This window comes from Scomber scombrus, chromosome 12 (genome assembly GCF_963691925.1).
Source record: "Scomber scombrus chromosome 12, fScoSco1.1, whole genome shotgun sequence".
NCBI lineage: Eukaryota > Metazoa > Chordata > Actinopteri > Scombriformes > Scombridae > Scomber > Scomber scombrus.
In genome coordinates this window covers 10,116,348-10,143,437 of record NC_084981.1, presented here as the reverse complement: position 1 = coordinate 10,143,437, position 27,090 = coordinate 10,116,348, and the positions used below count along the sequence as shown (strand labels likewise).

Here is a 27,090-nt window from a genome sequence, read left to right as displayed (position 1 = left end):
GTCCAGTTTTTATTGCATGTTTTAAGGTCCTATTTGAGATTTTTGAGATCTTTAAGGAAGCTCAAAAAAGGATTACAGTTTAAAAATGCACCCACATGTTTAAGACAAAAGGACCAAAAATATAATATATAAATGTAGTGTAAACTGTGTAATATTATATTACTATATTACTATACTACTTAAATAATTATACTTTTTTTTACATTCTTATATGTTTAAAGGTGATTATTTAAAAACAGCTAACTTACAACAAAATACATTTAAACACCTACATATACACACACACACACCTATATATATTGTACACACACACACATACATATAAAGATATAGATATAAATATTTTATAGTTTTTTTTGAAGAACCATTCTAATTTGTATTAGTTAATTAACCTTTAATGTTAGGACAGTAAGTAAACATCTAAAAAACCTTCTGAATGAGCAAAAAATACACAAGAGTATATATTTATTCTTATATAAATAAAAGAATATATATTTGAAAAGTGGGTGCTTTCCAGTGATAGCAGTACTGCAGTTGTAGCAGTAGTGGTGATTATGAACAAAAAGCATTAGCAGTCTTTCAATAATAAAAACATAAAAGTAGAAATTAATACAAGTTTGCCAATGCCCTGTCTGTCTGTGTGCATCTGCAGACACAGTGTGAGTAACTATGCTTGCAGTTTAGACAACAAAGTTACCTGTTATATTAAAGATAATGAAACTCTTTGATTGACATTGGAGTGCTTCGATTCTCTTAAACTGCTCTTTAAACTCCTTAATTCAGTATAAAAATACAGCTTCACTGTTACTAACTGAAAACTGTGACTAATTTGCATTTATGTGTGGCTACACATTTATCTTTGATTTAAGAAAATTAAAATTGGCATGATACTGTACAGTTAACCACATTAACTTAAGGTTTTCAAGTGTTCAAGCAAATAATTGCTTCTTTTTTTGAATTTTAGCGACTTTTAGAAATATTTGTAGTTTAGGAGTGAAATGTCATACTCTCTTAGTGTTGTTTCCCTAATTGTCTAGAAGCAAACATTCATCTTATTAGGACTTGTAAATAAAATGTATTAGTGACTGATTCCTACAAGAATTACTCTAAAAACAAATTTTAAAACAAGGTTATGTTAAAATGCATTCAAAATGGCCAGTTGAGAACTAGTTTTGAGGACACAGCCTCTGGTTCCTCACAGAAACTTGTACATGCTCACAAATATTGAATGAACTGCCCTGGGTTATAGGAATTGTATTCTCATTTAAAGCTTCTCAGCAAACATCACAGTCTTTCATTTCAGTCGCTTAGAGGCCCTCTTATACGGAGTGATTTTTCCTGTTTAGCAAACAGAGAAATAGTAGGGAGGACACAATTTCATATCTCCATAAAGAGCTGATGTTCTAGGTAGAATTTTGACAGAGACTTAGTCACAGTAACGCTACATTGGATTAGTTTATTTCTGCTACAACACGGTTACATTTTCTAGATAGCATGAATTTATTCTAACCACTGCAACACCTCTGAAGAAACGAGCACGGTGAAGCTAAAGCATAAAATTATCGAATGGAGTGTCTGGTGAAAGAAAATTACATCCTTCAAACACCATCACCAAAATATGTGCTTTATATTCCTTTACTTACTTGTAACATTATGTTGCTCATTACCTGAACCATTACCATTACCTAGCTATTATACATAGGAAACCATTATAGAAAACCTCACCACCGCAGCCTTGTAACCAAGCAGCTCATCAGTATTTCTGCTAAGGTGCACAGTTTTCTGGTCTGTCTGTATACATGGCTTGCATTTGTTTATTTCATCAAAGCTTTACAGTAATCGCAGGTCTAATGATTAACTGAGATGAACTGAAACTGAGATGAGGGGACAGAGGAAAACACAGGAGGGGTGGGGGGCAGAACTGAAGAGAATGAACTGATGTTCAAAGAGGGGTATTGTGGACACCAGTGAATCGCCTGCTGACGACCGTGCAGAGTGTACTGCTTGAGGATTGTGCAGAGAAACAGTCAGCAGTCAGGGGTTGATTTCTCCAACCCTCTCTTTTCACTCGTGCTTCACTCTGCCAGTAAAGTGCTACTCTCACCCTGCATTTCCCCACATTCTGTCACAGATAAAAGAACTCACTCCCTCTTTTGTTCATACAATGCTGCATCTCCACCAAAAAGACAAGAAGTGAACATGCCACAGTCTCATTTCTTACGTCGTAATATGTGAAACCCTGTACTGAGCTCCAAAAATCTGCATCCCTGTTTCATTTCGTCCCAAAAATGTGTTTCAATTTATTTAAAAAAACACAGCACAACATTGGACATTTGCCAGACTGCTGGAGGAGCAGATGCTGAAAATCTGGAAGATGCCTCAGAATTTCCAGTTGTCACCTCAAACAGTTCTAAAGAAACATCTGTGAAGGGGAAGCAGAAAAAAGGGATTTATCCATGTGAAATGCAGAACCAGCTCAGTCATCCTACTTCTCAAACTAACTCTGCTATCAGAGATTTCAGTGATCCTTAGGTGGAGCCACAGTGCCCCCTACAGGTAACCAGATAAATAAATAAGCTTTGACCACTCGCTGGATCCATTCATCCGTTGGTCTGCTGCTGTGTTACCTGTTAAAGAAAGCTTTGCTTGCTTTACACTGCTACAAAAACATTGAATTCATCTGCTTGAGAGAGCTGTACCCTTACCACACACAAATACAGGCACACAAACAGGTAGGCCATCTCATACGCAGAGGGGTAAGTTGTGTGCCATATTTTTTGCGACCACTATCCCCAAGTACCCACTCGAAAGCATTATGTTATTGTCCTTAAAATCCCTAAAACGGTTATTAGGAAAGGACAAGGATGTTAAACACCACAAATGATCAAGGTTAAATGTATTTCACTAAATAGAAGTTTATGCTCCTCTGTTCCTTTGTTTCATCATCTTATTTTTCCTTCCACACTCTATAAATGACCTATACAGGTTGTGTGGGACAAAGGAAAAAAGGAACAGAAGGTGGTGAGAGACTCTTTCCTCCTTTTGGACAGACCCTGTGTTCCCATCTGAATAGCCTCTCAATTACTCTCAGGGCCTGATGGATGGGATCTGGCGTGTGTGCAGCATAAGGCAGGCTGTTTTGAAATGTTTGTTTCAGGACAGGGAAGAGGTGGTGGAACAGAGGCAGGAGGGAGGAGGGTAGGAAGAAAAACAAGGATGCAAACAGCGGCTTTCTGACCTTGACAACGATGACTTAAGCTCTCCGTCTACCGGGAAGACAACAAGTGAGGACCTGACTTGATCGACGGGGCTCTTTATAAGCACTGGCAACAGTCTCTCTAAAGACAGTGATAGTTTCAGAGAGAGAAAGAGGGGTGCGTGGGTTCGGTCACAAAACGTGTGACTGAGAAGGAAGGTGAGGCTCATTCTCCAAACACTCAATACGGTCATAGACCATTAGCAGTCCAAGCAATGGGAGACATTTCTCTAAGTGCCAGCCGGATACACACTGACAGCAAAGATTCCCGTGATTACTTTCCATTAGCCACACCTCGTGAAAAATTATTTCTCTTTGGCTGTGTTGGCATTACGTAGGTCGCAGAGATTAGGTAAACAACAACAACAACCGCACATGCTGAGGCAGGCTGCAGGGCTGTGCACAATCTGGACACTGGGAGGAGAGAAATCGAGCGGAGATCGGAAGGAAGGGAGGCACGCCAGCTGGTTTGTCACCTCAGTTCACATTTACACCCTGATGGCAGGGAAAACCCTGTCCTTGTGCTGTATCTCTCTCAGAGCTGATGCGATTAACTGGACCTTTTAGCGCGGGACCCAATGCAGCCCACTCACCGGAGTCATTTCACTGTTCAACAGAGCAGCAACTTCTCTCAGGCAGGGGCATTGATTTTCATTCTTGGTGTGACAGTGCAACAATCACAAGTTTGCTCAAGAAGTTACCAGTCCTCTGCCATGATATCTGTACAGTGTGTATATGTGTGTGAGTGCACAAGTGTCAGTGTGTACTCACATGTATGTACAACTGGCAACAGAGAGAGGGAAAGAGAGCAGAGACAACGTGAGAGACCTTGAATTGCAGTCATATAGCTCGGAGCATGGATGCATCACGCAGAGAGTTTATGGCACAGGGTGTGAATCCACAGAGAGACAGATAGACCCGTCGAGCCTGACTCTCTGGGGGCTGAGCGTGTTGTGCAGCAAATCCGTGGCCTGACAGAAAATCTAATGAAGAGTCTACACCGACAAGATCCCAAAACAGTAGGAAGCAAAAACCAAAAGCCATAGGTTTTATCAATCACTAGGGGGAAATAGAAAAGCAAAAAGTGAATTGTAAATTTGACACCACTCTTTGCTATGTCATACCACAGTCTGTGTGGGCTTACTGATGAGACAGCCTATTCAATAATAGCTAAAGGAAAAAAAGGAAAAAAATGGCCCTGGTCCATAACAGTATCATTGTGTCCCAACAACATTTTAGACAGATGCAGTAAAATGAGGATTTGGACAGCAAATCAATTTTGCAAGAGAGTATTGGCTCTCACAAAGAAGAGAATGAGAATACTTTGTCATATATTACAACCAGGATTTTAAAGCACCCTAAAGTTAGGAAGTGTGACAGTGAAAAGTCTGTCTATATAGAGTCTGTCTACAGACCAAGAGCTCATCCAGAGAATAAAAATGCCACATCTACTTTTCATTCTGGAAAGCCTTCTGCTTTTCAGGCTAAAATATTACCAGAGCACTCAGAGAGTCATTCCCTAATAAATAAGGCAGTGCTCTCCATTAAGGCCTGTGACTCAGAGAAGCACATAATATTCTCTGGACATTACACGCCATTATCCAGGACTGTTGCTGTGCTGCCACAACTACTGAGGGTTTCAATAAGGGGAAAAAGAATTACAATCACAGACGCAAAAAGAGTTTTCTTCCTTCAATAAAAATCTATCAAACTGCTAACAATATGCATTTCTTTGCTTTGCTGCTTATTGGTGGATGATTCAAATGTAGCTTTTTTTAAGGTTATTTTAATCTATTATTCTTATTCAAATTGTACCTCAAATAACCTACTTACCAAACTCATGTCATGTCCTGGCTACTCTAATAATTTAGTCTTCAGGAGTTTAGTTCAATTTGAATAATATCAATAAAGTGATTTAAAAGCCTACTTTGTTTTGTCTAACTCTAACCTGAAATAACACAAAGGAACACTTCATCCATTAATTGGCTAATACATTTTTTAGGATTTCATTTATAATAATATGATGGCTGACATTACCCTCAGAGCATCAAAAACAGCAGCACTACTGCATGTTGCCTTGCCCTGACCACAGAATAACATTGTATTCTATTCAGTATTGACCAGACCAGGGAATGTAGCCCTCAGCAGTACATTATGCATGAATGACCATGAAGGTAAATAATGCTGTCTGTGTGCCAAGCAACCACCGCAGGTGAACACTGTTTGAATCGACTGCATATCAAAAAAATAAAGAAAGTCAATCTCCACTGGATCAAGGTATTTTGCCCTCCAAGGGTCACCACTCTCATCAAACCCATGATGACAGCAGTACCAGCAGCTCCATACAAGTGAATACCAATTGCCTTTCTCGCACTCATTTCCACCCCTTCAGCTTCTTTATAGCATTCATAACCAGATTCCCTGCGCACACTAAATTGGCTCCTGTAAAAAATGATCTAATACAGAATGATGGGAAAGGTTTACAGCAGGTAATGGATTAGGAGTCAACCCCTGTGCATAATTACCACAGTCATCGTGATAAGAGAAGTCCTCTTCACTTCACACTGCTATCTTTACGACCTCATTCTGATCTGAGAGGGATGGTGACACTCACATTAACTCCATGCACAAAGAAAAGGAGAGAAATGGAAAACGTTATCTTTGTGTTTGCCATGTAGAGGCAACATTAACGATACACATTAATTTAAAACCCACTTTGAGTATGCTTTAAACTTTTAGTGAACCCTGCAATTTTCAATGAAACATGCCTTGATTAACTGTGATAGTCCTCTCTTTCCATCTATCATTGTCTGATACCAATCCAAAGATATATGCCAAAGACATGGGCTACTAGAGCCGTTGAATTAGCAATCAGTAAAATTGCTGGGTATTTGTCAAAATTACAGAACAACATAGTATTGCCACTTGCATACTGAACATACTTCAGCTTTTATACAAAAGAAGAAAAATGTACTCTTTATAACACTCTGGGCAGAAAGTGTTCCATATCAGGGAATCAATAACCGGGGGGAAACAGTCGACAGTCCTGAGATGCTATCTACACAATGTGCCAAGTAAAAAATGAGATCCACCACTGGGAGATGTGTCACACATATCCCTCCCTGTTGCTTTCATCTTTTGGAAGAGGGTTATTGTGAGAATGAGGGTGGATCTAACAACATTTGATGCAGAGTGGTGGTGGACCCATGCAGGCTCACTGTAAACATAAGGCTGAGTTGATCCATCTGCCGGGGCTGGATGCTGCAGCCCGAGCCACCTTGTCATGCTATGGCCATCCTGCCCACCACCCCCTGCAGTTTACCGATTATCACCACATGCCTCACTGTCCGGCTCCCACCGGGCTTTCACCCAGGTGACAGTTTGAGCACCTCCTGTCCAAACAGAATTAAGGAAGAATTAAAAATTCAATGAGCCCAATAATTAAACTTTAATGGAAGACATAAAGCAACTAGACACCCTCTAAAAGCTATAGGCAGCCACCATAACAGCAGTACCAAGCAGGCCTGTACAATTACAGACATTTTTCCGTTGCATGCCACATATTGCTGATGTTAGACAAAACCTTTAACACAGATTTCAAATACACCTTTGGCTTAAAAAATAAATGAAACATGGAAGATGACCGCTGCAATCAAACCAGACACAATGACTGTTTCCTTAGTCCCATTAGTAATGCCCATATCATGACCAAGAGGGTGGAGGTTTTCATTGTTCACTTCGTTGAGCTAGAGCAGCTGCGTTTAGGTCATTATAATCATAAATTGTGCTTTATAAAGCAGTCTTTAAGATAATAAAAAAACAGTTAAGTTGAGTCATCATACACAATGATGCACAAAACTCTATATCATAGTACAGCATTATATCAATACATGTCCAAGTACAACCACAGGACCAAACAGAATACTGAACTGTGTTAGACAGTCACAACATTATACAGATAAATTGCTCCTGTGACTGTTCGCTTCAGTTCATAACTAACCTAAATATGTAGAGACTAGAAAATGTATTCCTGGAAGGTTTTATACAACAAATTTCACCTTTACCTACACAATTTTGCATAATTAGTATTTCTGCACTTCATCGTTTTACTCAGGAGGGGAAAAAAGACTGTTTATTAAGCTTTAGACTAATCCTTTCACACTGCTCAAAAAGTCCCACACTTCACACACAGCAGTCTACTGGTGCCAAGCCTAAATGAAAAACAGCATGAGAAAATGGAAGTACTGCAGGCTGGAGATTGGAAGCAGTGAATAGATGAAAGGCAAGAAGTTTAACAAACTATCCGAAGATCTTATCTGTACACCTTGTACAACATCCGCAGAGTTTGTTCACATGGAGCTCAGAGCCGTGTTACTCACCAAAATTTGGACATGAGCCACTAAAGCCAGAACATGCCCAGGCTATTCAGCACATAAATAGTCTGTTACCATTTTTTTGGAAATGCTGAATGTTATTGTTAACCATCAACTACGGAAAGTGAATAATATTTTGTTAGTTATTTTAGACTGGTATAAAAATACCTGTGTTTTGTTACCAAAAAAACAAAAAACATGATTTGGATCATTTCGTTCACATTAAGATTAGATCACAATCACAGCATACTACTGTTGTTGAGCAGCACTGTCTCAGATAGTAAACACAACTGGACCACAAAATCCCCCACTACATGATCTTAACAGTCCAGCCACCTGTACAAAGACAGCTGGTACCTGCAGTATAGATAGAGTAGCAGTGTGCCAACTGCAGAAGAGCCCTTCTGAAAATTATAAAAGGCTTCAAGCTCCTTCAACCTTTTCAGACCCTCTGACAGCCTGCCAAAAAGAATGAATTGCCTCCTGGCCAACATGTAGCTCAATCAGAGGCTGGACATCTAGCAGAATTCATCACTGAAGAGATACAGTAGTATCTCAGTTTAAAACAAAAAAACTGCAATGCTCTGTCCTAAACCACATTCCCATTCTCATAACCTTGATTTCTCTTAATGTAACTTAATGGAAACATTGCTCATCTTATCGACTGCCTTCCCCTTGATATATTTATGATACTGACTGCAAAGGACACTTAATATATTTCTAACATACAATTGGGTGAAAGTGCAGTGAAAGAGCACTTCATTACCAGAGTGTGGACTCAGGCTCTTAATATAAATATCTTAACATCAACATTTTATTTATCTCTATCTAGATAGAGGTTAAATGCATTTAAAAGAAAAGCAACAGCTATTACCAAACTCAGAACGAACAACAAACTACTTAAATTGTATAATAACTGCTACAAGTGCAACATTTGTAAAGGTCAAAATGTTGATAAAGCAAGACAATTGCCATGACATTTAGGCAGGTGTTTGTTAGGTGTACTCATCTTTGTCTTTTACTTGATGATGATTCAGAATGTCATGTCACCCTGTCCTCATCAGGATGGGTATTTACATAGACTAATAGATTAAATTCATTAGCCTTATCCAACAGAGCAGTCTGTTTTTCACATCTATTAATCTTGCATAAATTATAGAGCATTAATTTGACACAACATGCACACTGCTTAGTAAATATGAGTGTTTGTGTGTGTGTGTGTGTGTGTGTGTGTGTGTGTGTGTGTGTGTGTGTGTGTGTGTGTGTGTGTGTGTGTGTGTGTGTGTGTGTGTGTGTGTGTGTGTGTGTGTGTGTGTGTGTGTGTGTGTGTGTGTGTGTGTGTGTGTGTGTGTGTGTGTGTGTGTGTGTGTGTGTGTGTGTGTGTGTGTGTGTGTGTGTGTGTGTGTGTGTGTGTGTGTGCAAATACTGCATGATGAAAAAGAGGGTTAATAGTCTCCCACCATCACTGCTATACAGTGATGGTGTGAGACTATTAACCCTACAGCTGAGAGATGGTGCTCCTAAGCACCAGCAGCAGAGGCAACAGGTAGAGTAGTCTTTTAAAATATCTGATGTTGTGTGTAGGTTGTGAGCCAAATGCAGAAACTTACATAACAGTAGCAAAAATCTCTCAAAAAAGATCTACTAACGCTCTCTGATTCTACATCCACTCGCTGTAACAGATCCTTACCATGTTTTCCTCCCCTGCAGGCTTGAATATGTGACCACTAATCACTGCAGCCCACACATGCTACATTAATGACAGATTAGATGAACAGAACTGCCAACCAATTATTGGTTTCATTAACCCTGTGCTTCACTGGCACAAGGTAGGAAAAGAGCTGGAACTGCAGATACCTTTAAAATGTGAATTAAAAAAAAGGTCATTACATAAACCGAACAGCCACTGTATTTCAGCCTATGAGAGACCAACAAGAGTCCTGTTTAGCATTCATCTCAAATGCAAGCGTTATTTTTTTGTAATACTGCAAGAACCAGCACTTCTGGAGTCTTAACAGTAGAGGGCAGCCAAGGACAATTTAATGAGCTGAGCTGTCAGGGCAACAAACACCACCAACAGCTCCCAAAGGTCACAGGTCCTTACCAGCATTGACTATGGCATCCAACTCCAAGACGGTGATGTCTCCTTTGTAGAGAGACACTTTATCACTTAGACCTCCTCCACCTGTCAACTCCGTCCCTTCCTCTTGGTCATTGGCTGAAATAGAAGATACATTCAACTCATTACATTATATGAGCAAGAATATAAAGATATGAAGATGTCACTCAATAAACATACATATCCATGAACATAATCCAGGAACATATGATGTATCTAAAAAGATAAATGTCATGATGATCATCATTTCATCCGTTATTCCAATGTACAGTAATATTATTAAGTAGTACTACCATTTCTACCACCATTTGTAGTACTACCAACTTGCTGCAATGTCAGGACTCCACACAGTGTTTAACATTTCTACTGTGGATTACTAATCTGCAAACTCTGAAACATAGTCATGGTATAGCTTTCTCTTTTAATAACCTGCATAAAAATGAATTCCATGTTGCAACACGTAGAGGCTAGTAACAAGTCAGACAAGTTTAGCTTGATCAGCCATGACTATTTTGTGCAATATATTTCCTCTAATAGTTGAAACTAGGGATGAAAATATCCAAACTGTTTCATACTGGTGCTGAAGGATTACACATCAGCAAATGTTCACACAGTACATTTAGACTAGCTGGGATAAAAAGTTATTATACCTTGTTTAATTTAATGCAGAGAAACACACCACAACAGATATGAACTCATCACCAACCTTTTTCATCCCAATTTGCCAACCTGTCTCACTTCACTGAACATCAATTGTCGTTTGTATCGGCTGGTTTGTCAGAGGAATTGCCACAACCATAAACTATGTTTTGAAGCTCTGCTGAGCTTCTTTCTTGCATATGTTTTTGTACATTGTCTTGTTCCCTCCTGCCTTTTATACAAAAGGCCAAGCTCCATCTCTGCTGTCTGCCTTGTCCCAGCCCCAGGTGCAGAGAAGATAGAAGTTCTGCACTCGATTAGCTCTGATTGAGAATCACTGGTCCTAAAACTGTGGTCCACACAGAAAGTAGGTTGGTCAAACTAAGCTAATCCACATTGCTTCGTCTCTGTTTCCTGAATTCCTGATTAGTGTGAGTGAAGAACGAAATGTGGGTACAGTTATCACCTTAGTTATGCATCAATCCTAATACCCTTTGAACATTTCGCTTTAAAGTTAAGATTGTTGCTGGTAAAGTTAAGGGCCTTGATCATTGTTTCATGTCGACCAGTCAGTGTGGCTGTGGTCTTATCTTTAATTTGATGCTTTGGCGTTCAGTCAATCCAGCCTGTGAATGTGAAGTTCGTGTTCTGGCGGTCTGTCTCGACTGCAAGGAATCTTTGCAGTTGACCAATTATTAGTTTAATTAATTCCCATTTTACATTACATTGTCTGCTCAACATCTTATTCTTTATTTCCTACTGGCTTTGACATTACCTATGTAGTTTATATACCTTGTCTAATATCTGCTTTCCTTTCATCCCCTTTCTGCAGTGTGATGCCATGGCTGCTGTTCAACAGTCAATCATATTGTGTTCAATAAAGCTGCCCCCTCCTACACCCGCAAACTCAGCCTCAGTGTCTCTTTCTGCACCTCCAGTCATCTGACTGTGACTGCCAGCCTGGATCACATCCTCCTCACTCTCTCCAGTTACATATTCACCAGAAGCCCCCAGACCTCGCTCACCTTTCTATACATGACCTACATGTTTCATTAGGCACACATACTAACATGTACTTAGTAATGTAATTTTTGTTTAACACCAAATTGCTTTATTTGTACTGAGACATGTTTTAAGGCAGATCTGTGTTTAAAAAAAAAAAAAAAAGAAAGAAAAGAAAAATTCTGCAGCATGCAATAAAGTGCAATGTAAGTATTTAAATCTAAATGAAGTTTGTTTATTGTTTTCAAGAACAGACCTGTTAGACTAAATTAGAAAAGGAACCACTGGGCAGCACAAGCTTTTATAGATGTTCTTCAGGTGGCTATTGCAAATGTAGTCTACTTAAACAACTTACTTACTTTGATAAATTCAAATTTGAGAGTAAAGTAAGCAATACTTTCCATAAAAAACTTGTAAGCTGTGAGTCTTCATTGGTTCATGGCTGGCTGGCTTTTTAAAGCTCCCTTACTGTTGGCTTACAAGTAGGCTTTTACAGGTTTCTCTTTCTCCTTCTTTATAACTTTGGCTAATCTACTCCAATACCTTTTTTAGAGCACAGAAATGTCAACAGTGTGTGGTGATAAATATATGGTTTACGTCTAGGTCTATTTACATGCAATAGACTGAATTTCCTAAGAATCGGATTAAAGGTGCCGTCTGTTTGTTTTGGCTACCAAGCAAAGTTCAATTGTTGAACTCTCGACTATCTACTGGAAAAGGAGATTATGGAAAGAAAATAATAAATTATTTGATGTTTCCTCTGAAAGTTTGATACCTAGTTGCAACGTGAATCACCAGAATTATGCAAGTATTGTAGTAGTACTCATGCATGCTGGTGAATATAAAAATTAGGTGCAGAATTGTAGTGTTTTTAATACATTGTCACACAAATCTTTTAATTCTAATGCAGAAATTGACTCTGATTTTACTAGCATTCAGAAAGTTATTTTAAAATATGTGTATTTCATTTATCTAACCTAGACTTACATGTCTTACATGACTCAGAAGGCCTCTGAGATCATTTGTAAAGAATCAACCTGAGATAACCAATATCCTTGATATGATCCGTCACATTTTTACACATGTATTTTGTGAGTGTGACAAAGTGGGTGAGAGCCTTTGTCCCCAAACACATTTGTGCCATCACTTATTAATTTCACTATACTTTGTTTGTTTATTTGTTTTGTTTGGACCATAAGTTAAGTTTAGTAATCAAACTTTGCAGAGACTTACTATCCCTGGTTTGTTTGTGTTTGCATATTTGGTTATAAGTTACATCTCAGCAGACTTTTGGTTAAAATAAAACACACACTGGTAGTAAGTTTAGTTAGAGTTTATTGGTTTAGTTTAAGGTCACAAGTTTAGTATTTTCTTTCTTTGTTATTCATATACTTACATGTGCTCAGGAGACAAAGGGAGGAGGCGGCCTATGTTTCCTTGATTTATAGACTGGTGACATCATTAGTGATGTCACTAGGGAAGAACCATGTGGAGGGAGGTCTTAGAATTATTGTACCACATAATAAGGGGGGTTTTGATTTGATTTGAGTTTAGTTGCAGATGGACTAAAGGAATGCTCTATAAAAGTGATGCCTGTGATGTGACTGTGATGTAAATGTTAATCTTGTTGGTGCTTACCTGTTTCAGGAGGGGATCAGGACTTACCTGATGAGTGGTATAGTCCACATTCATGCAGAGTGCAGGCTGATGAGAGCGCTATATAAGCAGTAGCTTTAAGACTGCTCAAGGAGAGACTGCTTTGGTAGTGTAGCTGTGTACCCATTCCTTAAACTTGAGTTAAGTTAACTGTTTAGTTTTTTCTTTAGTTTTGTATATTTTTTCTGGTTACACCTGTGACACTTTGTATTATAATAAAGGACCATGGAACAACTGATCAAGCCTTCTGTGTCTGCCTCCTACTAAAGAGCGTACCACTTTGGTCGGCCTGTACCACAGATGGTGGCAGTGGTGGGATCCAGGCCAGTAGGAGGCAGCAAAGAAAATGTCAACCAGACAAAAGAAAGCTCAAGCTACAGAGGGTCTTCCAGAGGCATCCCAAGATGTCAGTGACCAGGTGGGGGCTGCAGGTGGTCAAGCCCAGGAGCAAGCAAGTATGGCTGCACTGTCAAGTCTTCTTCAGAGTCTGATGCAACAGCAGGCTGAACGTGATCTCAGGACGGAGCGTGAGCGACAGGAGGACAGGTGGAACCGAATCCAGCACCAGTTTGGCCAGCTTCAGCATAAGGTGCAGAAGGATCATCAGCTGGTGATGGGAGCTTCAGCAACCACATCCACCACCTCCATAGAACGTACAGCTGAGCCACCTAACATCCCAACAAGCCAAGTTATGCCAAAGGCAGAGCTGCTGCAAGGGGCTAATGGAGCACAGCATACTGGTCTGGTGAGGTTTCCTGGCTGGAAAAGCCCCAAGATGCAGTCCTACCATGAAGGTGAAGATATTGAAGATTATTTAATCACCTTTGAAAGAATTGCTCATACCTGTCCGTGGCCTCAGGATGAGTGGGCTCTTCACCTAGCTCCATTGCTAACTGGTCGAGCTCGTTCTGCATATGTTGCTATGGACATTGATGAAACTATGAGCTATGCAAGAGTAAAAGGTGCTGTTTTGAAGAAGTTTGAAATCAGTGCAGAGACCTATCGTGTGAGGTTCCGTTCCAGTGTGCCAGCAGAAGAGGAGACACCTAAAGAGCTTCAGGTCCGCCTTAAGGACTTATATGCGAAGTGGATGGCTCCCAATGAAAAGACCAAAGAGCAAATTGGAGACACCATCATGGAACAGTTCTTCAAAGTCCTGAATCCTGAGCTTAGCACCTGGGTTAAAGAGCGGGACCCAATGACCTCCAAAGAAGCAGCAGAATTAGCTGAAGCTTTCCTGGCTGCCCGCCGTTCATCAAGAGTACCTCCCAGCCAAGTCCCGCCCACCTACACCCATAAGTACGCCTGCTGGTGGTAGTGAGTATAGAGCCAGGAACACACGACATAGCTTTGTCCCTTCTAATTCAGCTAAATTTGATCAAGCCTTCTGTGTCTGCCTCCTACTAAAGAGCGTACCACTTTGGTCGGCCTGTACCACAGTGAGATATTTGAAAATGTCTGCTGCCTCCACTTGATATTTTTTCAGGTTATACTGAACTACACTTTGACAATATACTGAACTCTTTCAAAGAGTTGTTGATAACATGCATTTATATCTGGATTATGGTGTCCTGTCACACTTTTCTATCTTTACTCTTTGGTGAATATTTTATTTATATAATATATTTACTGACTGGCAGAATCAGCTTTTTTTAAATCTAAGAATGATATGACTTCAATGCATTGGAAAGTAATTTACAATATTTGGTCAAGTATTGTCCTTTGAGGTACTTCACTTAAGTATTATATTTTATCCTATATGCCGACTTAATATTTCAGAGGGGAATGTTGCCCTTTTTACTCCATAACATGGAGATTAAGATTCTACACACAAAAACAACAAGATTCATTGTTACAGATTAAAATAACATAGTATATAAATTGATTAAATCAGCCCCAGTGCCACCAAAGCTACTGCTCACATATTTATTAATCAATGTTGATCCAATAATAATATAACACTGACAGGGACCATTCTGCAGTACATATAAGGTATGTTTACTTTTTAACTTTAAGTGCATTTTGTTGATAATACTGAAGTACTTCTACTTAGCTAAAGTTGACTGCAGAACGCTATTTTAATAACAGAGTATTCAAATATTCATTCATCTTCTTTTACTACAGTAAATGATGTAGATGTTTCTTAATGTAAGCATCATTCATCTGCTCTGACTCCACAACTTCTCTCTCACAGATCCGAAAGACACATGAGGTCTTTATCATGGTTTGTGCTTTTACATAGTATGAAATTTTGGCTAGATGCACAAGAATGGGCTAAATACTTAAAGGTAGAATCAGTGAATTTAATCCAATACACTTTTTGTTAAATTCAGTTCAATATCTTATGGTCTGCTAGCAGTCCCTACTATGTGTGTGCTGAAAAAGAAATCTGGTGTTCATACACAGCCTTGGCTCTTTAAATGGGCAATGTTAACACAGTGGATTAGAGAAAGCAATACAACACTATTCCAGCCAATCAGCAGGGGGCGTTCGTGTTTGTGCACAGGACGGGGGGAAGTCATCAGTGCAGCTGTCAGTGTGAGTACATGACAGTCTCCTGTCTCCAGCAGCCATTGAACAGTGGGGGTGGGCTGGCAAACTGGGGAGCGAAAGGCCAAGGCCAATTCACATAGAAAGCGTTTTCTCACAGAACAGATACTACGCTTCCATTTTATTAAATGTATCACTCAAGACTAAATCCCAGACAGTCTCACAGAGACCCCCTGCTGTTTTTTAAACTCTGAGCCTGTTTCTATTGCATATAGTGAAGTGTGAATCTGAGCAAGCAGCTGTTTAAATCACACAAATCCAGCTGTGTACGTGTTTTGAACTTATTAACCATATCAATGAATCAATGGATACAAACACTGTCAATTTCTTTCCATGGAGCCGACATGCAAACTATTTGGTTCAGTAAATTTCTGCTGTATGTCTGGCCACTGTCCTCTCTGCTCTCCAGGAGCTGCAGCTGACAGACAGCTGCTTCTGTGGACAGACGCTGAACGCAGGTCGAGTGAAAGGTATGCAGAGTGTGTGGATGAACTGTTGTGCTCACTTGAGACAAAAACATTTCCGCTCATGATGAAGTGTGAGAGGAACAATGACTCTACAGCTGACGCATAGCTCTGGATTCAACCAAATTTCGCCATATTTATTTGGCCAGCCCATTTGTCATTGTCTTGGCAATGTGATTACATGTATTTGGGAGGTGGCGCTTCTGAGGGGAGGGGTATATTATAAACTATTTGTTTGAGTTTTAGTTTAAATATCAACAATCTTTCTCCAGAATGACTGACTCTACCTTTAAGACACTAGAATTTTTCAATAACTATATTTCGGCTCGATTGTGTACAGAGTGCTATAATTTGTCAATTTATCAGACATTCCCAACTCAAGAGATGTTTCAAGACCCAGAGAATGAGTTATCTCTCTTACGCTTATTCTCCTCTCTCCAGGAAAGAATCTTGTCCAGACATACAAACTCTTGACGACGATACTCCTTGCGTCTCTCCTCCCGATCTAGACGGAGCAGTCTCTCTGAGGAAGAAAAGTAATGATACATTTAAGAGATGAAAGCTGCTGCTGCAATGATGAAGATGATAATGAAGAAGCAGAAGAAGAACGAGATAAAGGATATAAGAAAAGTGTGGTACTGGTACAGTAAGAACAAATGCAACAGTCATTTCTATTTAGTCAGTTTTGTCCTTTTCTTTACTTGATGTCAAACTCCCCCCAGTGTCCTTGTCTAGTTCACCTGTCCACCAACTGCAACTGTTGCTGGCCTTGCCCTGATGGAGGATGTTCTCTGACCAGACTGTTCCACCTCTCAGCCGCCATCATCATTGCCAGTCATGTCCTGCTCCACCTCCCCCTGCCTCTCTAAACTCACTTTATGAAAAATGTGATGTTTAATAAAATCATCCTGAACAACGTGAACCTGCTTCATGCATTGAAATCCTATTTTAGATTGCAGGGTCAAAGTTCAGGATGAGCAGTAGGACACCCCTGGAACTGGTGGGGATTGTGAGTCTTGCTCAAACGCACATCAGCAGAATACTTGATTGCCATCCAAGACATATGAACACAAGTGCTCTAGTTGAATGGCATTCTCCTCCACTTACTACTCAACCATGTGCCATGGAGACACAAAAAAATACTAATGCGGTCCAATTAGACACCTCACCACCAGTTGATTTCCCTCCATTAGTCCCTATTCTTTGGTTGTGGTTGAGGTAATTAGCAAAAACGGCAGTGATTGTCATACTCTTGTCTCTCAGTTGAGAACTGCTGCACTGTTGCCTAAACTTCACTGCACTCTGGACTGTTTGTCCTCTTTGCTCTAACTCTGTGCTGGTCTAGCCCTGCACTAAGTTTTATGTGAAAGAATTATTATGACTGGGGATCTGAGGACGGCTAAATAGTTTTATTTTTTTAACAACTTCAACACTACCTACAGTATGTCGAAGCCCCTCCAATGTTTAGAGTAAGTGCAAGTGTTTCACAACAAATTGCATGATAATTGGCTAATAATAGTCACACACCTGCAGCTTAACCTCTGCATTGTTGCATCACTCTTTGCTTCTCGCAGCTTGCGTCCTTGTGTCCATCACCACTTCCTGTAAAGCAGCTATACGTTGCTACTGTTTCTCCAAAAAGCAATGGGCTGTTCCACAGCACAAGAATCTCCCTAATTATGTGCTTCACTGGGAAATCTTCAACAGACAACAGTCCAGATGATGTCAATTAAAACATCCTTTCTATAAAATAGTTTTAATAAACTGGATGTAATATGAGACTACATAAAAGCACAATACTGTTTTATCATATAATGCTCTTTGTAGCTCCATAAGAACTTAGCAGTATTTTGTAAAAGAGACTGAGTTGTGTCTCTAACACAAAGGGAAGCCTAAAATATTGAGGTAGTCAGGGCTGACTATATTTTAGTGAACTACAACCTTCCTTGGGTCACCCTCTGGCAACATCCTGCGGTAGGTCAGGCTTACATTAAAGGTATTTCTGCAGTGGGGAATATCCTTCCTATCCCTTATGTGTTTTCTCTCCCTCATGCCTACTCCTGTTATTCCCAAGGCTGCTTTTATTCTACATGGATGACTAAAAAAGGCAGTTTTGAGGTGGAACATAGCAAAGCTCTCTGGACTCCACTAAAGCGGTTCATCACTCTGCTGAACTTGAAGTCATTGAAGACTCCCAAAAGCTTAGCTTTAGCTGTCATGAGAACATGATGGAGTCAAGATTCGCCTCAAGATTTCACTGCATCCTGGTAAGATTTTGCATGTTTTACACATTCTGAAATCAGACTGATTTTGGCAAATAACAAATCATTGATGCCAACATGAGTTGTATCCATTTATTTTTGGTGGTATTACATTTTTATCAGCCTACAGGCTAGCCCTGGGCCCACGCCACTATTTAAGGAAAAAAAATCATATTAAATTCATCCTTAAGTTTCAGAATTTCTCTCCCATTTTGACATTCCTTTATCTCCTCTTAAAGCAATTTGAGCTAGCGGAGTATTTGCTCGGAATATGAAATCTGATTTACTTTGATGTTCATTCCGTGCTGCTACCTGCTCCAACTGGAAATGGCTGGCTAAGATTAATTATTATCTTTGCACCAAGAATTTTAATTGCTATTATAAGATTTATCCGTATGCAAGAATCGTGAGTCAGCAGACTTGACGACAAGAAAGTGACTGACCCTAAGTATTTCTCCAGAAAAATTAACCATTTAAGTCGACTTGCCAACAATGTCAACAATCATTGCAAACAGCCTTGTTTCATTGATCAAATCAAGCCACATCCTCTTTAAGGAGAGGTGAGGTCTGTCTGAATCAGTGGTCTACTCTAGCCAGCCATAAGATGAGGAATACAGTTTAATCATATACCACAGGCTTGTATATGATTAAACTGTATTCCTCATCTTATGTCTTAACCAAAAGTAGTATAGACTTGTTGAGCAACTGATTTTTTTGACATTTTGTTAACAAACCACAGGTGCAATAAATGCCATTAAAAGGGATGCACCTCATTTAGGTCCACTAGTTCCAAGGCCTTTGTATTGTACACTCTCAGGCAGTGACATAAAGGGATATGGTGGCATAAATGAGCTAATTAATGTGATTAATTACACCTGTGCAGTACTGTAGCTGCTGTGACAGGTTCAAACGTCTGCTGTGAAAAAAGCTCTACTGTGTGAGACATGCATTACTTTTCTTTTTTTATATATATAACCACACATTAGAGAAGGTTAACGTTGATTTGCATGTATGTGCACAACAGGTCTATATTGCACACACAAGCTCACTTGGAGTCAAACGAACAAGTTTGCATATAAGCAGCTATTAACTATGCGCGTTTGAAACTGAGCAGCGACCCTTTTTTTGTCCAATTCATTATAAACAACCATATTTTTTTACTAGTAGACACTCCGCTTCTTTGTGTGAGTGCTGTTTGGCTGCAGGAATATTTACAGCACTTTCAGTGAGGGTTGTTTGCAACTCAGCAAGCTACAATGGATGTATCACACAGGTGTAAGGACATGTTAGTTAGTGGCACTCTGACAGGTGAATGACTCAGTGAACAGCTTCCATGGAAGCTAATAAGCAGAAATAAGAGCCACTGTGTGAACAGTGTTGTTGCGAATGTCAAACAACAGGCGCAACATCTTCCTAACATCTGTACAGTCACCGTGTGGGCTCACCGAATAGTCTAGACAGTGAGTAGTTACACAGCAATACGAGGAAGACGAGAAGAGCAGCTGTCAATCTTCCGGCATGGTTAGGATTCATGCTGTCTGCCATGGAGATGATGATAGCCTCATTCCCCCCCAAAAAACAAGCCTTACCTCTTTCAATCTTCCAGTCCTTTTTCTTTTTGCTCATGCTGCCGGAATGATTACACTTCGAGTGGTTGTTTTTTGACTGTGGCAACCCCAGGCTCACAGTGAATTGTGTTCCGGGGGGGGAAAAAATAAACTGAAATGTAAAAGTGAAACAGCCTCTGGACGGTTGTCTCACCTGTGAAGCTGTCAAATTTCTATGGACCTCAGACGGCTCAACCTACCATGATTGCGCCGTAAATTATGTGTACGTTCCCTGGGCGAATGATTGGCTGGTGAGAACGGGGAAGTGGGGTTATGATTGGCCCGGCTGTGAGTCAATCAATAAGGGTTTACGCCACTTGAGAGGCAGGCTAGGTTGTTTCCGGCGGTTCATCCTCCTGGCGTGTAAGGTTGTGGGCTGCAGGCTGGTACTGGGCGAGGAAACAGTCAAGTCATTTTAAGAGGGAAATAACAACAGTTGTAAAAGTAATCATTTTTACACGGAATTTATCTTTTGAAAAGGTAAATCTTTGGCTATGACAGTGTATTTTGCAATATTTCAAAAGATACATTTCGAACCCATTGAAGAGAGAAGTGCAGGTGCAGTTGTACCTATATTTGTATTGTTGGATGTTAATATAATAAATATGATAATACGGTTGATTTATTTACCATTTAACAAAATAAGCAATTACATAGTGCTTTACAAGGCAAACATAAAAAGAACAAATGATAGAAGACAATGCCAGATACCGGTACACACAAATTCACACATATTTTTAAAAAATGATCATTAAAAACAGATATAAAATCAATATGATACCATATGATAATATGATATTATAATACTTAGACCCTACTTGTATTTTATACCTCTGAGTATTTCCGGCATTAAGCCCACATGTTCAATCTACCATCTAAAACAGGCTATAACAATGACAAGAAATACAGTACCATGGCCACACGTTTTAGTTGCCAAATACTACTTTTTATTGACACTCTGGCAACAAAAAGAAGTTAAGAATTGTAAGTTATGATAACATTGGTGGTTACACTTTAATGCAAATCACTTGTTTGACCCTGGCCCATGATTGTACTTGTTTGTGTGGTGTGTTTCTTGACATAAATGCAGTTTTGATGATCATTTGGCCTGCAGTAGCTAAGATAACTATGTTTCTTTTGTAAGTGTGATTAAATGTATGCATTGGAACCTGTCCTTGGTTGTGGCAGAGGACAATACTTCTTAGGACAGACCAGATCAGACCAGTAAGTCAGGCTGTCATATGTGAGAGGCTGGTTCCAGAGACCACCGTCTGTCATCTGCTGTGTTAGCGCTGCTCTGGTCCAGACCCATCTGCTCCTAAAACCGCTGACATTATCTCAGAGGAAAATATCTTTCATCCAAGCTGCACTCACAGATTGTGTTTTTTAATATTATCCATGTTTATTTTGCATTAAATGCATACAGTTAAGTGTATTCAGGGCATATAATATCTAAAACACATACTATTAAGTGCAAAAAGATTTACCTTTCCCAGGACCACAAAATTATCTCAGTGTTCTCCAGACTTCTCACACTGTATTACAGTCAAATTAAAAATCTTTATCTCACTGAGCTGAAGCCTGCTGCCCTTTTTAGGAAATTAAGACAATAAATCAACTCTCACATCTGGCTCAGAAATTAATCATATCTTAATTAGTTTCCACTTTAACTGCTTAATGTGGATCCACAAAATATTATTATATTGTATCGGTGCCTGTTCTAATTAAAACCCACAATAGGACATCTTCAGTAATTTTCCCCTAATAGCTAGTGACCCTAACGCACACTAACAAACTCTAAAGTATCTTCTCCTGACCTGCAGCAGACATGAATAAATTGTGATATGAATGAAGTGGCCACTGCATTTTTCCCTCCCTGTACTATTCAAACCAAACCACTAGATGTCAGTCTTGCAACATAATAGGCAACAGTTAAGAGACAGCGTGAAGTCATAACTAATGGTCAGATTTGGCATCACACAGCATCTTGCAAGAGGTATGTGGTTTTATACTAATCTTATAAAGACTGGCAGACATTTCACAGAGGCATGCAAAGACTGCTGTTTTTTCGCCAAATCTGTAAATAATCTAATTTTCTCTCTGACTGGGCTTCAACCAGAGCACAGGCTTCTTCTACATCTGACCTTTCAATAAAGCATCACATATTTCATATAGACATTTTTAAATAAGCATACACTATTCTAAGCACATCTAGTTACACCAACTTATGGTCAACTACACTACAACTATAGTTTTATTGATGAGATAAAAGGCCCTACCCACCCTTAGTCTACTCTCACAGGTGTTTTCAATTATATTGTCTAATAAACCGCTCCTTGTTCTGTGTGGACACCTGTTAGAGCAGGACAACTTACCCTTACTTTTGTGACAGTATCTTATTCCAAACATAGCACTACCCAGCTTTAACCTGGCTTGAGCTCCAATCAGCTACAGTAATTGAACATACCTGTATGTGTGTGCCACATTTTAAAGTGTCAATTTTGGACTGTAGATTTCTAGCTTCAGTCTCTATCATGATAAATTGGCAATAACAATAGCATCATGTTGTGTGGAGTGTTGTATGTCATACTATACAGTAAAATTGCTGTTTTATAGTTATAGTGATTTAATATTGTCACATGCTTGTACAGTTTCTAGAGGGACATGTCATGCCATTTATGTAATGCATTATTTCTCATAATTATTTGATTACTGTGGTTCTTGTCATTGCTCAACAGGTATAATGCAGACAGCGTGTCGTCTGATGAGCAGCAAAAAAAAAAAAATACAACTTGGTTGCCTATTGTCAGTGAAGGCAGGCACTGCAGGCAATCTGTATACCCTAAACAGAGGAGGATCTATTTATGTAAGACTGCGTAGGCAATTGTTATTGTCATGGTTACAGCACAAGGAGATTAAGCCGGTGTCTGCACCTACAAGTCACTAGCAAGAACATTGCATCGTCTAATCTGTTGTTGGCTTGATACGTTTTATGTTTTTCATATCCCACTTACGATCATAGCAACGTAATTACAGCAAGCAATGTAGGCCAATTATCTACAGAGAAATGCACAAAATTATCCTTAATTCAAAGTAAGCCCACAGGCTGTAGGAATTATAATTATAACTTTTGTTTATAGGTGTTCTTATGTCAATATCTGTAAGCCCTTTGATGGATTCTAAGTGACTATTTGGTTTGGTACATTTCTGTGAAGCAATTATATCATCATGTCTGTTCTCAGTTGGGGCCTAATGATAAAACACATAATTTGTTTAGTACAATAATTGGTGGTTTTACAGACATAGCTCAGGTCCATGGGTGTAGACTAAGCAACTCTACTTAATGTGAATCTCAGAAGAAAAACCAAGCTTAAGCCATCAGGGCAACTGGGCCCTAAGGCGTTCGGTGGATGCCTTGAATGGTTTAATGTTTACGTCATTTTTCATATATTGCCAACATCAATAAAATGCCTTAAGAAAAACATTGCTAATTGAAGGCCTCAGTGAGGTTTGACACTGTGCATCAAACATCATCTGAGGCCTGTTAAAGCATGTGGAGTTTATAAAGGTAATTATTGTGTAAAAACACAATTCCTCAGTCAAATTTGATACGCACAGATGGTAACATATGACTGTTTTTCACATAAAGCTGTAAACATATTTAATCAAAATATTGCTAATTTGCGTTCATTAGAGGTGGAGATAGTTTTGTAGCGCTTCCCACTGGCAGAGGATGCTGTGAGTCTTTGACCCACTTACTATCCTGAACATGACAACACTTCACAGTCAAGTGGTTTGTGTGGGTTCTTTTCAACCTTCTCAGTCAAACATTTGTATGCCAATATCATCCATGGTGTCCTGTCATATATGTAGCTCATCTGTTTCACAGATGTGAGCAGCGGTTTGTTATTCTGATTGAGTGCCCCATTTGCGCTCAGGCTTAATCTGATGCACACCACTCTATATCCATATGTGTTTAATATTCTCTTGAAAAGCACCCATAGCCCTTTCACATCAGAACACATTTAAATTAAACAAAAACTACTTTGTGATGATCAATTTCAATTGCCTTCTAGGGAAATGATGAATAAACTCTACAGTGATGCTGTACAACATGTACCTGTGTGTTAGCTTGTAAGGGAACATCCTGTTATTAATATGAGACTAATAAAAAAATTCAGCAACAGCAAATGTGCAGTATGTCTATCAGGTGGTTAAATATCCTGAAAACATTTGTATAAAATGGTGTTTAGCCTGTTTTTATATATTTATTATATATATATTTATTTTTATACTATATTCAGTTCATTGTCCCATGAATCTGATATAAGAATAATTGAGAATGATGGAAAGTTGGCAACATTGTCATATAAAGTGGGAAGAACACATTTATTTCTGAAATCCTGCTCTCATAATCTTTCTTCAGCAAATATCTTATTCATGATTACAAGCTTCTTCTTTTTTTGTAGATCACAAATGCCTCATGTGGAACTGACTTAGCTTGTCTTCAATAGTCCGCAAGTCAACTGCACGAGCAATTTGTCATGAGATGTACTGTGATGTATTGATGTGAATATAGTGGTGTACTGAGTGGTACTTTGTTTAGTCTACTTACTCAAAATGGGTTTGTGGTTGATTTAAAAAAGCATAACACTGTCAGTATTCTGTTCCTTCAGGATTCCTGTGGGTTGTAGCTTTGGCAAAATGTATCACAAAGGCTCCCTCTGTTTATTTTACTGTATTTAATAAAGACCACATACGGTATGTCTCCTCTAGCTCATCCTTACAAGAAAAACAACAGTAGGTTGTAAATTCAGCCAGCAAAAGCTACTTACAGTTAGATGTGTTCCCTCTGACTATGCATTTAGTCACACTACAGTACTACTCATTGAAATAAATATCTACCATGTCTGCAAGATGCCTAAGCATAATATCTCAGGAGAGCCAGAAAACACTATCACAGAAACTATATTATAAACAGTATTGCTTACTCTCATCACCACAACAGACACCTTGAATCCTGCACCTGTTTTTCCTGTTTCTTACCAGGGGTATAATAACTCATTTGTTTCATTAACCAGTAAGTACGATAATTTTTCAAGGAGTGCATGCTAGTTTAATGTTTTCATTATAATACTGAAGGGCTTTAGAGTGTTTTTTTGCCCCATGATATCTTGAAATGTCATGTCATGTGGCGCACACACGTAGATATAAAACGTTAAGATATCTTATTTTATCAGACATTATGTGGAATCACTTCATGGCAACACTGTAGCTCACTTAAGCTCACAAATAGCCTGAATGAGTTTGAATTTGTCTCGTGAAAAACTGGAGAAGGTCTCAGATGGATCACAGCTGCAGTCTGTGTGGTCAACAGAGATAACACATCTATTAAAACAGGACTGGCAGTTTTCTTCTGCACACCATTAACAACAGCAAGAACGAGTTTCCACAGAGATTTGATGGCATGCGATACTAAAGCCACCCCCTAAAGGCTAGCTGGCCTCTCTTCAGAACTCTGCACCCTGGCCCCAACCCTCTTTCCATTAATTGCTCAACGGCACTCTTTCATCTCTGTTGACTTGATCCAAAGCAAACAACATCACCCTGCACATTATGATTAAAGAATGTCCTTGTTCTGGTCCACCCATACAACTCCTGCTTAGACTAGAAACATAACAGAGCTTGTGTCAGATCAGTAATAACATATATCCAATGTTGATTTGTGATCAACGGGTGTTATGCTATATATTTTTATATTACTTTGCATTATTTTGTTGTAATAAATATGGTATGGTATAGGCCAATAGTAGCTCAAATATTATTGACTTTACTGGCAGCATATTTAAAAGTTTTGAAATAATAAAGATGCCTTTTTATTCAGTCAGATAAGAAATATGATATTAATATTATAGTACTATTGGATGTTTGTGACGCATTGACCATTTATTCAAACAGTATATGTCTTAGCAGAGCTTTATAATACAACAATAATCTTTTGATGTTTCCAACAATATGGAGAATTTTGGTGAGTCATTTCCTTTAAAGCTCACTTCTCTTTAACAAACTAAATGATGAAAAATCTTCAGGTGAAAAGTTCTCTAACTGCATAAAAATAACTCGTATTAAACCTCTGAAATTTAAGAGCAAACTGTAGTCACGACGGTGATGTAATTGTCTCTATCCACTGCAATACTGAGTCATTTTTCAGAGTGTTTTTTTCTTCAGGGTTTAATTATCGGCTGCCTGACAGGCTCAGCACTTCTTCTTTTTTTTGGAATGGCCTTGGATCTTGGGAAAAGCACATCCCATCCTTTCCCTACCTCACCACTATTGTTCTGGAAAAAGCAAAGTGATTATTGTGGACTCGGATTTACAGCTGTGGGACCAAACCTAGTGCTAAAAATATCTCTTAAACTATGGATGACTTCTGATTAAAAGCTCTCAGTTGTCTAACCTTACACACAAATTGGAATTTTTTCAAGAACGTGCAGCAAAACACAGCTAATATATATAAATAACACCACTATCATAATGTCAAGAGTAAAAATGACATGCAAATGAGATGTAATGGTAAAAGAGAATTGGAGTTATCATCATTTCTCAAAGGAAACATGCACTGAACTGCTGTGGGCTATTTTCCTTTTTAGTAAGCTTTTAATTTTTATTTTTTTTACAAAAAAAAATTGTTTTTGTAGTCTAGCCTATTGCAGATAACCGATAATGTATTAGTTTACTTCATATTAAACCATGAAAATTTGATCAGCTGTCTCCTGAACAATAAGATTGCAAAATCTGGAGAGCCCGTTCTTTTTATTGAATTCACCAAATAAATACATGAGAATTGACAGTGTGGCCTATTGTGAGTGGGCCATAAGGTAGAGTTTGCCTCTTTCTTTTTTATTAAAATGTTTTCAACAAATGTCCCCTAGTGTTGGGCAAACACATTCCACATTGTTATAAATATACACCAATAATAACAATAATTAAATTAGACATTCTTCCTGATTTAAGAAGAATTAGTTTTTACTAATTGCTTATTTGTATTTTCTTACATGTACTGTACATGTGAGCAGGATACAATATACAGTCTATGGATACAAACAGCGCTATAGAAACACGATTTTTAGGTATTTGTGTGTACGGGAGTGACGTCTATGGGA

The 27,090-nt window shown here is 38.9% G+C and overlaps 1 protein-coding gene across 2 annotated transcripts in view; it reads right to left on the bottom strand.

Annotated features, from left to right (window-relative positions):
- macrod2 (mono-ADP ribosylhydrolase 2) overlaps positions 1 to 20,114 on the bottom strand; it is a 422,519-nt gene extending 402,405 nt beyond the window's left edge. For both annotated transcript variants that reach the window (XM_062430213.1, XM_062430214.1), the window contains exons 1-3: positions 19,910 to 20,114; positions 16,481 to 16,582; positions 9,734 to 9,847 (exon numbers count right to left, since the gene is read on the bottom strand). In XM_062430213.1, coding sequence (XP_062286197.1) covers positions 9,734 to 9,847; positions 16,481 to 16,582; positions 19,910 to 19,946 — 253 coding nt within the window. In that variant the 5' untranslated portion in view covers positions 19,947 to 20,114. The remainder of the gene's footprint in view (positions 1 to 9,733; positions 9,848 to 16,480; positions 16,583 to 19,909) is intronic.
- Between the last annotated feature and the right edge of the window lie 6,976 nt (positions 20,115 to 27,090).